General features: G+C 30.3%; 3 protein-coding genes and 1 long non-coding RNA gene across 4 annotated transcripts in view; all 4 read left to right on the forward strand.

Moving 5' to 3' along the window:
- The window catches only part of LOC116848535, a 2,150-nt gene extending 1,099 nt beyond the window's left edge, over positions 1 to 1,051 (forward strand). The window contains exons 2-3 of the long non-coding RNA XR_004378977.1: positions 217 to 574; positions 663 to 1,051. This is a non-coding gene — a long non-coding RNA (uncharacterized LOC116848535). The remainder of the gene's footprint in view (positions 1 to 216; positions 575 to 662) is intronic.
- An 898-nt stretch (positions 1,052 to 1,949) lies between these two features.
- On the forward strand, positions 1,950 to 5,213 carry LOC116848466. Its single transcript, XM_032824581.1, has 10 exons — positions 1,950 to 2,358; positions 2,575 to 2,582; positions 2,678 to 2,790; positions 2,933 to 3,086; positions 3,423 to 3,687; positions 3,801 to 3,917; positions 3,983 to 4,073; positions 4,423 to 4,568; positions 4,753 to 4,885; positions 4,970 to 5,213. Exons 1-10 carry the CDS (start codon positions 2,123 to 2,125, stop codon positions 5,021 to 5,023), a joined length of 1,317 nt encoding a protein of 438 aa, XP_032680472.1. The 5' UTR covers positions 1,950 to 2,122; the 3' UTR covers positions 5,024 to 5,213.
- Positions 5,214 to 7,555: 2,342 nt separating this feature from the next.
- On the forward strand, positions 7,556 to 11,915 carry LOC116848534. Its single transcript, XM_032824723.1, has 12 exons — positions 7,556 to 7,798; positions 8,203 to 8,322; positions 8,462 to 8,579; positions 8,956 to 9,220; positions 9,334 to 9,450; positions 9,516 to 9,606; positions 9,947 to 10,092; positions 10,269 to 10,401; positions 10,487 to 10,580; positions 11,328 to 11,436; positions 11,514 to 11,684; positions 11,774 to 11,915. Exons 1-9 carry the CDS (start codon positions 7,655 to 7,657, stop codon positions 10,538 to 10,540), a joined length of 1,188 nt encoding a protein of 395 aa, XP_032680614.1. The 5' UTR covers positions 7,556 to 7,654; the 3' UTR covers positions 10,541 to 10,580; positions 11,328 to 11,436; positions 11,514 to 11,684; positions 11,774 to 11,915.
- A 2,714-nt stretch (positions 11,916 to 14,629) lies between these two features.
- On the forward strand, positions 14,630 to 17,479 carry LOC116848533. The gene is made up of 6 exons (XM_032824721.1): positions 14,630 to 14,804; positions 14,918 to 15,034; positions 15,100 to 15,190; positions 15,438 to 15,583; positions 15,773 to 15,905; positions 15,990 to 17,479. The coding sequence occupies exons 1-6, from the start codon at positions 14,641 to 14,643 to the stop codon at positions 16,041 to 16,043; spliced, it is 705 nt and encodes a 234-aa protein (XP_032680612.1). The 5' UTR covers positions 14,630 to 14,640; the 3' UTR covers positions 16,044 to 17,479.
- The last annotated feature ends 57 nt before the right edge of the window (positions 17,480 to 17,536 follow it).

Consider the following 17,536-nt stretch of genomic DNA (forward strand, 5'->3'; position numbering starts at 1 on the left):
GATAAAATTCAGAATATATTTTGAATAAGTTTAATATTTATGATGAATTTATGACTTGCGGATATATAAACTGACGAAATACTTGTAACAAATAATAACATTTACTTAAATGCTGTATATATTTTTTGAGATATGTACGTTTTTAAGACTCGGTTGTGCAATACATGTAAGAAACATAAGTATATCATGGTTTTAATTATATCTAATTATTTAAAGAATTTAAAACGTGTTTGGAGATGATGCTGATTCGATTATATTTTGTCGGAAAATAATTTTATTTGGAGCAATGGGATATATATGAGATACCGCGCGAGGTTAGTGATTGGTGAGCATTTAATACAATCAAGCACATTTACGACTTTAACATTCCTCAGATACAGGCAAATATATTAAATCGTTCAGGTGCAACCGTATTCAAAGGAGAGCTGGGCACATACAATTCGTCGGTGTTACTTATTTTCTTGCAAAATCATGAAATTTAGTCATGATACTAACTGTAAAAGTGAACACTTTTTAGACTAGTTTCACTACTGAATGTCATAGACTTAAGCATCATACACATTAGTATAATTAGGTAAGTACGTGAAATATATTAGCACTAGTAACAGTAAAAAATTCACTAGTTATTAGAGGTTTACACTTTATCGACGCTAATCCCACAGTTAACACGTCGAGCTTGAGACAAATGCGACTGACGTTCTCCTCAACGATCAAACCTGCCCGACGAGTATTCACACTGGACTGAAGCACTTGAATGGTAGAAAGAGTGACTACGCTTGCGTAAACTTCGACCGGCTAGTTGTCTTATGAATTATTTCATGAGAAATTAATATATATTGAATTTCTTTAATTTGAATTTGTTTAATTTGAATATTGAATTTTATGTTAATAATTGTAATTGTTTCTGTTGCAAAGATATTAAAATTACCATTTTGGCTATAGATGGATTGTTCACGGTTTCCCTTAGCAAAAAATACATCGTGGATTGGAATATATTCACCGTAGGATATTCCGAGTAGGCAACAGAATTCATTATAGTGGGTTAACATAGTTTCGGGTATATTATCTTTTCAATAAATTTATTGCTTGCAGATGACATCATTTATGGTTGCTGAATATATATCGAACTTTGCATTAAAATTGTTACTTCCATAATATTTTCTTGTTCTGCAAAGTAGTCTCACTAATTTTTTAGTTTTTAGTCTCGAAAGATTGTTCTTCTTATTAATCTTATTTGATGTGCTTTGTTTAAGTTTTAATCTCTTTTGAGTGAGTTTTTCGTTACTATTAATTAAATACATCTTCGAACCCGAGTGGTAAAATATTTCATGATATTTAAATACGCGCAGTAGTAAAAATAAAATAATGTGATTGTAAGAATGTAAAAAATGTTTAGTTTCAAATAGCTATAATACCAAAATTACATGTTGTCACGAAAAAATGAAAACTTATTTATATTATAATTTGCAAGTACATCGGTATCTTACTTTATCGTTACGTATTTTACGCAAAGGTGACACTAATTTCCAACGTTTAATAATATTTGGGGATATAGTAGGTACGCCTTGGATGATATTTGGTGTTTATTAATGTATGCGTGTAATTTAGTTAGTGAATTTCTCCGAAGAAAGTTCTGTGAAAACATTTAAATTATTAGATCAATATTTTACCGTCTGTAATTCCGTGGATGGTATCTTGCTATATTGCGACGGATTGGCTGATATTTTTCTTTGCTATAACTATGTGTGTCTCGTGGTTGCTGGCTTTAGAATGAACCGTGTGCGCGACTGGAATGCAAGTGCGCTTGCGTGGACATATAGATGACCAAGTCGTTTAGTGAGTGTTACTCTATGGGAAATAAACATACGCATACGTTGAATTTTTCTTCGTGTCAATTCGATTGCCGGCCTTTTCCCCTTCAATGTCACGAAAATGCACTTGTCGAACTTACGAAAATATTACGCATCGCGCTACGGTTATTTTTCATTATATAATTTACATTAAAATTCATGTTAAGTGGAAGGCGGTTATAGAGTAATGGTTTGAACGGTTGAAATAAGGGTATCTTGCAAAAACTTCGTGGATTTCCCACAGTCAAACGCGTCTCGACACTCGTAGCGAAATGATCTGTATTGAAGCTGAACATTTTTCTGTTCATCGAATTCTTCTGTTAATAGTTGGCTTATGGCCCTATCAGCGATCAAAACTTGTCCTACTCCAGACTATCATAACTTTCGTCATACTGCTGAGTTTTGTAATATTTCAGGTATGTCTATATTCTAATTGCACATATTATTGTGTAATAGAAATGGCTGCACAGTCATCTGTAGTAAATGTCTACTTTGACTGCAAAAACACGCGAACTATAATATGATTGTTTTATTCTATTGAACATTCATATAGTAAGACGTGTTAGCTCTTTTTAATCAATAAAAATTAGTCGGATTTATTAATTAAACGTCATGTGTTATCGACGTTCAGAAAAATTTTTTTATTTTAACACAATTTAATTTTTCTTTAACATAAAATTTGTAACTTTCTTTTTATAAATTTAATTATGTTGTTTTATAATAGAAATGGAGGTAACAAACTATTTTAAATTTTCACTTTCGTAGTTAAATAAGGAAACAGTTTTTAATGTTGTTATATAAAAAAATATGTTGTCTACAGACTACAGTATTTCTAACTGCAGAATACACTTCCGATCTTCTTACCAATGTTTTGCCTACCGCATTAGCATACTCTGGTGTTTCGGTTAATTTTCTTTCGTTCTGGATTAATATCCGAACTGTAAGTTGAAATTTTCTATTTTCTCTTATATTTAATTAAATGTTATTCGTGAATTTTTCTATGTAAACATTTTTTATAATTCTATAAGAAGTAACGTTATACAACAATATAATTATTACTATAATAAAAATTATTATAACAGGTAAAGTGTTTACTGGAAAGGTTACAGGACATTTGTAATAAGTTGAAGGACGAGAATGAAATTGCAATTATAAAAACGTATAGTTATCAAGCGAGAAAAATTACTATTATTCTTACACGTAAGATAACACTTTTCGTACTTACTTACTTACATTACGATATATAATGGATTATAATCGCTATAAAAAGTCGGGTAACCATTTCACTATCTTGCACGTATGTGTGCAAACTTTGAAGTTATATTAAAAAGTATCTAATTAATATCTTAATAAGGAGTTACGGGTGTAAATGTATTTTAACCATGACGTATGATATTTAAGTTAGTATTAAAAATAACAGAAATTGAAATATTTCGTTGATCAGCTTTCTGTCAGACTACCCACATAATAGAGAAGTTATATTTTGAGTAAATTAAGTTTTACAATAATTCTTTATTATTGATTATTAAAAAACACCAATTTATATAATTACATTTTTTTAAATGTTCTTAGTTTTATTCGCGTTTCCTGCAATCGTTCTTATTGCTCAACCAATTTGGCCACGCGTTCTTGGCATTTTTTTCTACCTGAACGAATCTTTGTTCCGTCGCAAAACGTTAATCTTGACTGAGTACTTTGTCGATCAAGAAAAATATTCTTACTTAATCATGTTGCATACGAACATAGCAGTTTTCATAGGAACGTTTGCAATGATAGCAACAGGAATGCTGCTTCTGGTGTCTCTCAAACATGCCTGTGGAATGTTTAGTATCGCCAGGTGATGAAGCCAATAGCAATACATAGTGAAGTCATGATTTTTATTAGTGTATTTGCGCACGTTGAATAAATAAACAGAAAATTATATAATTACGGAAAGAAAATTATTTATAGTTATCGCATAGAACGAGCAATTACAAACAATAAGCGAGAAAATGTTAATTTAAAGGACCAGAATGTGATTTTTAGGAGGATGGTCTATGCGATAGACATTCATCGTAAAGCTATGCAGTCAGTATTTATTTGATAACACTTACTTAAAATAAGTGTAATAACATTCTCTTATATTTTTAAAGATACTCCAATTTTCTAATATCCAGCTTTGAGGGAACTTTCTTTCTTCTTATTGCGTTCGGTGTGGTTTGTTTGAGTCTTAATCTTTTTCGAGTGAGTTTTTCCGGACTTTAAATTTATCTATAGACGAGAGGAGTGTATATACAAATCTCAATGTACAAATTTACTTACATACATAAAGAAACTTAATTATATGCAAAGAAACAATTAATATAAATTATAGTATAATAATAATGTAATTTATATTATATAATAGTATAATTTATAGTATAATGATAATAAAATTATATTATAATAATAATATAATTATACTATGTGTGTAAAAACAGTTCAGTGTCAAAAAAAATCTTGATATTATTAAGTTATATATTAATTGTGATTGATACAAGTAATATCATTAATAACCATTTAATTTTATGAGGTTGACATTATTTGGTCTTAGATTTTTCAGCTTACATCAACCGGAGGTGATAAATTTGAACTTTTATCATGTTTTGTATACACAATTTGTATTCTTTCATACATGTTTATTGCCAACGCAATCGGACAGGAAATTACAGATCACAATGATCAAGTATATTTTACAGCGTAAGATATACATTGTTTTCGTATTATTGATGATAATTGTGTGCTAGTTAGTTGGCCTTCTTACAGGCCTACAGTGAATTTACCAAAACTAAAGTTTAATGTAATTTCTGAAGCGCTTATATATGAGAACATTTTTCTGTCTTCTTGCTTTTCTCGAATTTATATTTTACTCATTATGTCGTAGATACAAAGTTAAATGGTATGCAACGCCCTTACACGTGCAGAAACTAATATTATTTCTGATACAAAGAGGTAACAAAACATTCGGATTGAATGTGGGTGGATTATTTGTTGCATCCTTAGAGTGTTTTGCAACGGTAAAAATATATAATTTAATCCGATATATTCAATGCGACCTATGTCGGACGGATAACACGAAAAATGAGATTTTTCATTTGCAGTTGATAAGTGCATCACTGTCTTACTTTACCGTGATATATTCTACGCAACAGTGACATGGAAGTGTCCTTCATTTAATAGTATATCGAGATGTAGTAGGTAAGCCTGATAACTTCTGCCCGTTATATTCTTACTGGAAACTTTCAATTAATTCTGTGTAATATTTTTTTATAGCTTTTTTTTTTCTTTTGAAAGATTCCAGACAATTTGAACTCATTTTATACAAATCCATAGTACATCCGCAATTTTTATGCGACACTTACAACATCTAGGTATGAAATTAAATTTACCTGTTATTATAAAGATAAATATAATTTTATTGCAAACAAAAACGATAACTTAGTTTATTTTTTCTTTTAATGATTTTCAACAAAAAAATATTTTCTTGATAATAGTTTGAAAACATGTTAATTACAAATTTCAGAAAATCATGTTATTATGTATTCAAAAGAAGAATTTATTCTTTTTAAAAAAATATGGTGAAACTTTATCGAAGAGCAAATTGGTTCGACTTTATGGAATAAGCCAACGAATTTTATGTCTAATTTTATACATATAATTGAATATTCTTGATTGAAATGTAAAACGTGATAAAATTCAGAATATATTTTGAATAAGTTTAATATTTATGATGAATTTATGACTTGCGGATATATAAACTGACGAAATACTTGTAACAAATAATAACATTTACTTAAATGTTGTATATATTTTTTGAGATATGTACGTTTTTAAGACTCGGTTGTGCAATACATGTAACAAACATAGGTATATCATGGTTTTAATTATATCTAATTATTTAAAACATTTAAAACGTGTTTGGAGATGATGCTGATTCGATTATACTTTATCGGAAAATAATTTTATTTGGAGCAATGGGATATATGTGAGATACCGCGCGAGGTTAGTAATTGGTGAGCATTTAATACAATCAAGCACATTTACGACTTTAACATTCCTCAGATACAGACATATATATTAAATCGTTCAGGTGCGACCGTATTCACAGGAGAGGTGGGCACACACTATTCGTCGGTGTTACTTATTTTCTTGCAAAATCATGAAATTTAGTCATGCTACTAACTGCAAAAGTGAACACTTTTTAGAATAGTTTCACTACTGAATGTCATAGACTTAAGCATCATACACATTAATATAATTAGGTAAGTACGTGAAATATATTAGCACTAGTAACAGTAAAAAATTCACTAGTTATTAGAGGTTTACACTTTATCGACGCTAATTCCACAGTTAACACGTCGAGCTTGAGACAAATGCGGCTGACGTTTTCCTCAACGATCAAACGTGTTCGACGAGTATTCACACTGGACTGAAGCACTTGAATAGTAGAAAGAGTGATTACGTTTGCGTAAACTTCGACCGGCTAGTTGTCTTATGAGTTATTTCATGAGAAATTAATATATATTGAATTTCTTTAATTTGAATATTGAATTTTATGTTAATAATTGTTATTGTTTCTGTTGCAAAGATATCAAAATTACCATTTTGGCTATAGATGGATTGTTCACGGTTTCCCTCAGCAAAAAATACATCATGGATTGGAATATATTCACCGTAGGATATTCCGAGTAGGCAACACAACAGAATTTATTATAGTTTGTTAACACAGTTTCGAGTGTGTTATCTTTTCAATAAATTTATTGCTTGCAGATGACATCATTTATGGTTGCTGAATATATATCGAACTTTTCATTAAAATTGTTACTTCCATAATATTTTCTTATTCTACAAAGTAGTCTCACTAATTTTTTTGTTTTTAGTCTCGAAAGATTGTTCTTCTTATTAATCTTATTTGATGTGCTTTGTTTAAGTCTTAATCTCTTTTGAGTGAGTTTTTCGTCACTATTAATTAAATACATCTTCGAACCCGAGTGGTAAAATATTTCATGATATTTAAATACGCGCAGTAGTAAAAATAAAATAATGTGATTGTAAGAATGTAAAAGATGTTTAGTTTCAAATAGCTATAATATCAAAATTACATGTTGTCACGAAAAAATGAAAACTTATTTATATTATAGTTCGGTATCTTACTTTATCGTTACGTATTTTACGCATAAGTGACACTAATTTCCAACGTTTAATAATATTTGGGGGTATAGTAGGTACGCGTTGGATGATATTTGGTGTTTATTAATGTATGCGTGCAATTTAGTTAGTGAATTTCTCCGAAAAAAGCTCTGTGAAAACATTTAAATTATTAGATCAATATTTTACCGTCTGTAATTCCGTGGATGATATCTTGCGATATTGGGGCGGATCGGCTGATATGTTTTTTTATAACCATGTGTGTCTCGTGGTTGCTGGCTTTAGAATGAACCGTGTGCGCGACTGGCATGCAAGTGCGCTTGCGTGGACATTTAGATGACCCAGTCGTTTCGTGAGTGTTATTCTATGGGAAATAAACGTACGCGTACGTTGAATTTCTCTCGGTGTCAGATCGATAGCCGGCTTTTCCCCTTCAAAGTCATGAGAATGCACGCGTGTCGATTTTACGGAAATATTACGCATCGCCCTATCGTTATTTTTCATTATATAATTTACATTAAAATTCATGTTAAATGGAAGGCTATTATAGAATAATGGTTTGAACGGTTGAAATAAGAGTATCTTGCAAAAACTTTGTAAACTTCCACATTCAAACGCGTCGCGTCGCTTCTAGCGAAATGATCTGTATTGTAACTGAACATTTTTTTATTAATCGAATTCTTCTGCTAGTACTTGGCTTATGGCCCTGTCAACGATCAAAACTTGTCCTACTCCAGACTATCATATTTTTTGCCATATTGATGAGTTTTGTAATATTTCAGGTATGTTTATATTGTAATTGCACATGTTATTGTGTAATAAAAATGGCTGCACTGTCACCTGTAGTAAATGTGTATTTTGACTTAAAAAACACTCGAACTATTATATGATTGTTTCATACTATTGAACATTCATATAGTACGACATATTAGTACTTTTTAATCAATGAAAATTAGTCGGATTTATTAATTAAATGTTATGTGTTATCAACGATTAGAAAAATTTTTTTATTATAACACAATTTAATTTTTCTTCAACATAAAATTTGTAACTTTCTTTTTATAAATTTAATTATATTATTTTATCATAGATATGGAGGCAACAAACTATTTTAAATTTGCACTTTGGTAGTTAAACAAAGAAACAGTTTTTAATGTTGTTGTTTAAAAAAATGTGTTGCCTACAGATTACAGTACTTCTAACTGCAGAATACACTATAGATCTTCTCATCAATGTTTTGACCACCGCATTATTATGCTGTCTTTTATTGGTTAATTTTCTTTCGTTCTGGATTAATATGCGAACTGTAAGTTGAAATTTTTTGTAGCATGTTTAACTAAGTGTTATCTACTCGTGAATTTTTCTACGTAAACATTTTTTAGAAATCTTTAATAAGTAACGTCATACAATATTATTTATTATCAAAATGTTAATTACTATAACAGGTAACTTGTTTACTGAAAAAACTACAGGAAATTTGTAGTGAGTTGAAGGACGAGAATGAAATTGCAATTATAAAAAGATATGGTTATCGAGGGAGACAAATTACTATTATTCTTATACGTAAGATAACGCATACTTACTGATATATTACTGTATATAATGGATTATAATCGCTATAAAAAGTCGGGTAACCATTTCACTATCTTGCACGTATGTGTGCAAACTTTGAAGTTATATTAAAAAGTATCTAATTAATATCTTAATAAGGAGTTACGGGTGTAAATGTATTTTAACGATTACGTATGATATTTAAGTTATGATAAAAAATAACAGAAATTGAAATATTTCGATAATCAGTTTTCTGTCAGACTACAAACATAATAGAGAAGTTATATTTTGAGTAAATTTCGAGTAAATTTTATTTTACAATAATTCTTTACTATTGATTATTAAAAAATACTAATTTATATAATTACATTTTTTTTAATGTCCATAGTGTTATACGCGTTCCCTGAAATCGTAATTATTGCTCAGCCAATTTGGCCACGCGTTCTTGGCATTTTTTTGTTCCTGAACGAATCTTTGTTCCATCGCAAAACGTTAATCTTGACTGAGTACTTTGTCGATCAAGAAAAATATTCTTACTTAATCATGTTGCATACGAACATAGCAGTTTTCATAGGAACATTTGCAATGATAGCAACAGGAATGCTGCTTCTGGTGTCTCTTAAACATGCCTGTGGAATGTTTAGTATCGCCAGGTGATGAAGCCAATAGTAATATATAGAAAAATTATGATTTTTATTAGTGTATTTTCGCACGTTGAATAAATAAACAGAAAATTATATAATTATAGCGAGAAAATTATTTACAGTTATCGCATAGAACGAGCAATTACAAACAATAAGCGAGAAAATGTTAATTTAAAGGACCAGAATGTGATTTTTAAGAGGATGGTCTATGCGATAGACATTCATCGTAAAGCTATGCAGTCGGTATTTATTTGATAACACTTACTTAAAATAAGTGTAATAACATTCTCTTATATTCTTAAAGATACTCCAATTTTCTAATATCCAGCTTTGAGGGAACTTTCTTTCTTTTTATTGCGTTGGGCGTGGTTTGTTTGAGTCTTAATCTTTTTCGAGTGAGTTTTTCAGGACTTTAAATACATCTATAGACGAGAGGAGTTTATACACAAATCTGAATATACAAATTTACTTACATACATAAAGAAACATAATCATATGCAAAGAAACAATTAATATAAATTATAGTATAATAATAATATAATTTATAGTATAATAATAGTATAATTTATAGTATAATAATAATATAATTATAATAAAATATAATTATACTTTGTGTGTAAAAACATTTCAGTGTAAAAAAAATCTTGATATTATTAAGTTATATATTAATTGTGGTTTACACAAATAATATCATTAATAACTATTCATCTTTATGAGGTTGACATTTGGTCTTAGATTGTTCAGCTTGCATCAACCGGAGGTGATAAATTAGAACTTTTCTTACGTTTTGTATACATAATTCTTATTCTTTCATACATGTTCTTTGCCAACGCAATCGGACAGGAAATTACAGATCACAATGATCAAGTATATTTTACAGCGTAAGATATATATTGTTTTCGTATTATTCATGACAATGTGCTAGTGGCCTTCTTACAGGCCAACAGTGAATTTACCAAAACTAAAGTTTAATGTAATTTCCAAAGCGCGTATATATGGGAACATTGTTCTGTCTTTTTGTTTTTTTCGAATTTATATTTTATCCATTATGTCGTAGATACAAAGTTATATGGTATATAATGCCCTTACATGTGCAGAAATTAATATTATTTCTGATACAAAGAGGTAACAAAACTTTCGGATTGAATGTGGGTGGATTATTTGTTGCATCCTTAGAGTGTTTTGCAACGGTAAAAAATATATAATTCAATCAGATATATTCAATGCGACTTTTGTCGGACGGATAACACGAAAAATGAGGTTTTTTATTTACAGTTGATAAGTGCATCAGTATCTTATTTTACCATAATATATTCTACGCAACAGTGACGTGAATGTATCCGCCATTTAATAGTATATCGAAATGTAGGTAAGCGTGATAACTTCTGCCCGTTATATTCTTACTGTAAACTTTTAATTAATTCTATGTAATATTTTTTCTATAGCTTTTTTTTCTTTTGAAAGATTCCAGACAATTTGAACTCATTTTATAAAAATCCATATTGCATCCGCAATTGTTATGCGACACTTACAACGTCTAGGTGTCAAAATAAAATTACTTGTTATTATAAAGAGAAAAACATCATTTTATTGCTAACGAGAATAATAACTCAGTTTATATTTCTTCTTTTAAGTAATGATTATCTTCAACAAAGAAAAACAATTTTTTTGATAATAGTTTGGAAAAATGTGCATTACAAATTTCAAAAAATCATGTTATTGTGTAAAATCATGTATTGTGTTTTGTTCAAAAGAAAAATTTATTCTTTTTAAAAGAATATTGTGAAACTTTGTAGAAAAACAAGTTGGTTCGACTTCATGGAATATGCAAACAGAATTTTTGTCTAATTTAATACATATCATTTAATATTCTTAATTGAAATGTAAAACGTGCTAAAATTCAGAATGTATTTTGAATAAGTTTGATACTTATGATGAATTTATGTTAGATTTGCGGATATATAAACTGACGAAATACTTGTAACAAATAATAACATTTACTTAAATGCAGTATATATTTTTTGTTATATGCATATATATGTATGTATGTATTTAAAACTCGGTTGTTCAATACATGTAAGAAACATAGGTGTATCATGATTTAAATTATTTGAAGCATTCAAAACGTGTCTGGAGATGGCACTGATTCAATTATATTTTGTCGGAAAGTAATTTTATTCGGAGGAGTGGGATATAGGTGATACACCGTGTGAGGCTAGTAATTGGTGAGCATTTAATACAATCAAGCACATTTACGACTTTGACATTCCTCAGATACAGACAAATATATTAAATCGTTCAGGTGCCGCCGTATTCAAAGGAGAGCTGGACACACACAATTTGTCGGTGTTAAATATTCTCTTGAAATACATGAAATTTAGTTACGCTACTAACTGCAAAATTGAACACTTTTTAGAATAGTTTAACTATTAAATGGTATAGACTCGAGCATCATACATATTAGTATAATTCGGTAAGTACGTGAAATATATTAGCACTAATAGCAGTAAAAAAATTCACAAGTTATTAGAAGTTTACACTTTACCGGCGCTAATTCCACAGTTAACATGTCGAGCTTGAGACAAATGCGACTGATGTTCTTCTCAACGATCAAACGTACCTCACGAGTATTTATACTGGAATGAAGCACTTGAATTGTGGAAAGAGCGACTACGCTTGCGACTACGCTTGCGTAAATTTCGGCCGGCTAGTTGTCTTATGAGTTATTTCGTGAGAAATTAATATATATTGAATTTCTTTCCATTTTACATTAATAACTGATATTGTTTCTGTTGCAAAGAGATTAAAATTACCATTCTGGCTATGGATGGATTGTTCATGGTTTCCCTCAGTAAAAATACATCATGTTTTAGAATATATTCAACGTAAGATATTCCGAGTAAGCCACACAGCAGAATTCATTATAGTTGATTAACACGGTTTCGAGCGTGCTATCTTTTCAATAAATTTATTGCTTGCAGATGACACCATTAATGATTGCTGAATATATTCCTAACTTTTTCAATAAAATTGTTAGTTCTATAATATTTTCTTGTTCTGTGAAGTACTCTCACTAAATTTTTAGTTTCTACTCTCAAATGATTGTTCTTCTTATTAATCTTATTTGATGTGCTTTGTTTAAGTCTTAATCTCTTTCGAGTGCGTTTTTCCGCACTGTTAATTAAATACATCTTCGAACACGAGTGGTAAAATATTTCATGATATTTAAATGCACACAGTAGTAAAAATAAAATAATGTGATTGTAAAAAATGTTTCGTTTAAAATTGCTGTAATACTAAAATTACATGTTGTCACGAAAAAAAGAAAACTTACTTATATTATAGTTTGCAAGTATATCAGTATCTTATTTTATCGTTATGTATTTTACGCAGAAGTGACACAAACTTCCAACATTCAGTAATATTTGAGAGTACAGTAGGTACGCGTTGGATGATATTTGGTGTTCATTAATGTATGCGTGCAATTAAGTTAGTGAATTTCTCCGAAGAAAGCTTTGTAAAAACATTTAAATTATTAGATCAATATTTTACCGTCTATAATTCCCTGGATGATATCTTGCTATATTGCGACGGATCGGCTGATGTGTCTCCCCATAACCATGTGTGCCTCGTGGTTGCTGGCTTTAGAATGAACCATGTGCGCGACTGGAATGCAAGTGCGCTTGCGTGGACATTTAGATGACCAAGTCGTTTCGTGAGTGTTATTCTATGGGAAATAAACATATACATATGTTGAATTTCTCTCGGTGTCAGATCGATAGCCGGCCTTCTCCCCTTCAAAGTCACGAAAGTGCATGTGTCTCGATCTCATAGAGATATTACGCATCGTAAGCCTACGGTTACTTTTCATTATATAATTTGCACTCGAATTCATATTGAACGGAAGAGAATTATAGAATAATAGTTTAAACGGTTGAAATAAGAGGATCTTGCAAAAATTTCGTTGACTTCCTGCAGTAAAACGCGTCTCGACACTCGTAGCGAAATGATCTCTGTTGAAACTGAACATTTTTCTATTAATCGAACTCTTCTGCTAGTACTTGGCTTATGGCCCTATCAGCGATCAACACTTGTCCGACTCCAGACTGTCATATTTTTTGCTATACTGATGAGTTTTATAATATTTCAGGTATGTCTATACTGTAACTGCACATGTATTGTGTAATAGAAATGGCCGCACAGTTGTCTACAGTTCTGTAGTAAATGTCTACTTTGATTTCAAAAATATGTAAACTATAATATGATTGTTGCATGTAACTGCACTATACTATTTAACATTGAACATATATATAGTAAGATGCATCAGCAGTTTTTGAAAAGTGACATAAACACCAGTTGGACTTATCGATTAAACGTCATGTATTATTAACGTTCAGAATTAATTTTTTAATATAGCTCATAATGTAATTTTTACTCAACATAAGATTTATAACTTTTTTTATATAAAGTTAATTATGTTATTTTATCTTAGATATGAGGGCAATAGATTATTTTAAATGTGCAATTTGGTAGTTAAATAAAGAAATAGTTTTTAATATCGTTATTAAAAAAAATGTATTGCCTGTAGACTACAGTCCTTCTAACTGCAGAATGCACTTCCGATCTTCTCATAAATGTTTTCTGCAGCACATTAGTATGCTGTGTTTTATTGGTTAATTTTCTTTCGGTCTGGATTAATATGCGAACTGTAAGTTGAAATTTTTTGTGGCATATTTAACTAAGTGTTATTTACTCGTGAATTTTTCTACCTAAACATTTTTTAGAAATCTTTAATAAGTAACGTCACAATATTATTTATTATCAAAATGTTAATTACTATAACAGGTAACTTGTTTACTGAAAAAACTACAGGAAATTTGTAGTGAGTTGAAGGACGAGAATGAAATTGCAATTATAAAAAGATATGGTTATCGAGGGAGACAAATTACTATTATTCTTACACGTAAGATAACGCATACTTACTGATATATTACTATATATAATGTATTATAATCGCTATAAAAAGTCGGGTAACCATTTCACTATCTTGCACCTATGTGTGCAAACTTTGAAGTTATATTAAAAAATATCTAATTAATATCTTAATAAGGAGTTACGGGTGTAAATGTATTTTAACGATTACGTATGATATTTAAGTTATTATTAAAAATAACAAAAATTGAAATATTTCGATAATTAGTTTTCTGTCAGATTACAAACATAATGGAGAAGTTATATTTTGAGTAAATTTCGTTTTACAATAATTCTTTATTATTGATTATTAAAAAACACTTATTTATATAATTACATTTTTTTAAATGTCCTTAGTGGTAGTCGTGTTTCCTCAAATCGTTATTATTGTCCAACCAATTTGGCCACGCGTTCTTGGCATTTTTTTGTTCCTGAACGAATCTTTGTTCCGTCGCAAAATGTTCATCGTGACCGAGTACTTTGTTGATCAAGAAAAGTATTCTTACTTAATTATATTGCATACGAACATAGCAATTTGCATAGGAATGTTTGCAATGGTAGCAACGGGAACGCTACTTCTGGTGTTTCTTAAACATGCCTGTGGAATGTTTAGTATCGCCAGGTGATGAAGCCAATAGCAATATATAGTGAAGTCATGATTTTTATTAGTGTATTTTCGCACGTTGAATAAATAAAAAGAAAGTTATATAATTATAGCGAGAAAATTATTTACAGTTATCGCATAGAACGAGCAATTACAAACAATAAGCGAGAAAATGTTAATCTAAAAGACCAGAATGTGATTTTTAAGAGGATGATCTATGCGGTAGACATTCATCGTAAAGCTATGAAGTCGGTATTTATTTGATAACACTTATCTAAAATAAATCTGATAACATTCTCTTATATTCTTAAAGATACTCCAGTTTTCTAATATCCAGTTTTGAGAGGACTTTCTTTCTTCTCATTGCGTTAGGCGTCGTTAGCTTGAGTCTTAATCTTTTTCGAGTGAGTTTTTCCGGACTTTAAACGTGTCTATGAATGAGGGGAGTTAATATCTCAATATACGAACTTACTGATAACAAAAATAGAGAAACATAACTATTATAAATTAAAGTTTTTAAATTGTATTGTGCGTGTAAAAACAATTGAGAGTGAAAAAAATTTTGATATTATTAGATTAGATTGGTAGTTTATACAAGTAATATCACTCATAACTACTGATATTTATGAGCTTGACATTATTTGCTCTTAGGTCGTTCAGCTTGCATCATCCGGAGGCAATAAAGAGGAACTTTTATTTCGTTTCATATATGTAATTCTCTTTCTTATATATATGTTTTTCTCCAACGAAATCGGACAGGAAATTACAGATCACAATGATCAAGTATATTTAACTGCGTAAGAAATACATTATTTTTACAATATTGATTACAATCGTGTACTTCTTATGTGACCTTTTTGTAGACCAATAATAAAACTAATGAAAGTAAAGCTTAATATTATTTCCAAAGCGCGCACATATGTGAACATCATTGTTTTATCTCTTCTTACTTTTCTCGAATTTATATTTTAGTCATTATGTTGTAGATACAGAGTGATGTGGTATGCAGCGCCCTTACATGTGCAGAAACTAATATTGTTTCTGATACAAAGAGGTAACAAAACTTTCGGGTTGCATGTGGGTGGATTATTTACCTCATCTTTACAGTGTTTTGCAACGGTAAAAAGTATATAATATAATGAAATATATTCAATGCTACCTATGTCGAACGGACATCACAAAAATAATGTTTTTTACTTGCAGTTGGCGAGTACATCGGTATCTTATTTTACCGTAATGTATTCGACGCAACAGTGACGTAAATACATCATTTAATAGTACATCGGAATATAGTAAGTGAGTATGACAAGTTCTACTCGTTATATTCTTATTGGAAACTTTTAATTCATTCTGTATATTATCCTTTTTATAGCTCTTTTTAGTCGGTAGCATATAATTTATCAGGCAATCAGGTTATTAGAGGTTTATACTTTACCACTTACTCCATAGTTGATACGTCGAACTTAAGATAAATGCGACTAATGTTTTCGCCAACGACCAAACGTGTTGCACGAGTGCTAGCACTGGAATGAAGTATTCGAGTGATGAAAAGAGCGATTACGCTTGCGTGAACTTTGACAAGTCGTCTCACGAGTATTATTAATATTTTGTGAGAAATTAACATATGTATGTTACATTTCTTGTGTTACATTGATAATTAATATTTTTTCTGTTGCAAGGAGGTTAAAACTCTCAGCCTGTCTGTAAATAGACTATATACAGCATCCCTGTATTTCACCTCGGCAAAAAATATCATGCATTAGAATATATTCAACGTAGCATATTTCGAGCAGGCAACACGACAGAAGACATCTTTCATTGTAGTTAGCGTGTGCATCGGTATCATACTTTACCATTATGTATTCCACGCAGCAGTCTCGTAAACATCCATCATTCAGTAGTATATTAGGATACAGTAGATGAACGTAAAAAAATATCTCAGTTCATTCGCTTGGCAGTAACTGTTGAATAAATTTATGCAAGTTACATTTCAGTTTCGTTGCCAAATCAGTGACGTTACCTACACATTAACTATCTACCTATCAACTATTTTTGTGTATTTTTAGTATTCAATCTTGTATAAATAATGTAACAATTGCTCTATTATTTATTGATTTTGTTTATTTCTCAATTTCAGTTTAATTAAGACGAATATTTACGATCTTCGTAAAATTAATAATTTTAGATGCCGAGAAGAGACTACTTAATGTTCGTGTATTTAGATGCATTGTACAATACATTTAAGAAGTACAACCGACGTAACATCTGATGCGCTTCGAATCATTTTTAGGTATTTAAAGACGTTGACCTTAATGAGATGAAGACAAACGTAGAGACGATGGGGTTATTGGAAAATAATTTTACTTGGAACAACGTGCGGCACCAAGTGAAAAGTGTAATAAGTAAGCAACGTGCTTAGATGATTTGTCTTAAGGAATGTGTATAATTGTCGTAGCTATGTTTATTGATTGTCCGGTATTTTATGAAATCTTTGGTTTCATGCCGATGCGGCGTCACATTGCATAAATTTGCGTATCTGCTCTCATTATGTTGCGCACGACGCAGATCGTGAGATATGCTTCGAGATGGCGCTGATTCGATTATACTTTATCGGCAAATAATTTTATTCGGAGGAATGGGATATAGGTGAGACACCGCGCGTGGCTAGTAATTGGTGAGCATTTAATACAATCAAGCACATTTACGACTTTAACATTCCTCAGATACACACAAATGTATTAAATCGTTCA

The sequence above is a fragment of the Odontomachus brunneus genome, unplaced genomic scaffold (genome assembly GCF_010583005.1).
Source record: "Odontomachus brunneus isolate Ranch 3 - 2012 unplaced genomic scaffold, Obru_v1 Obru_scaffold_096, whole genome shotgun sequence".
Classification (NCBI taxonomy): Eukaryota; Metazoa; Arthropoda; class Insecta; order Hymenoptera; family Formicidae; genus Odontomachus; species Odontomachus brunneus.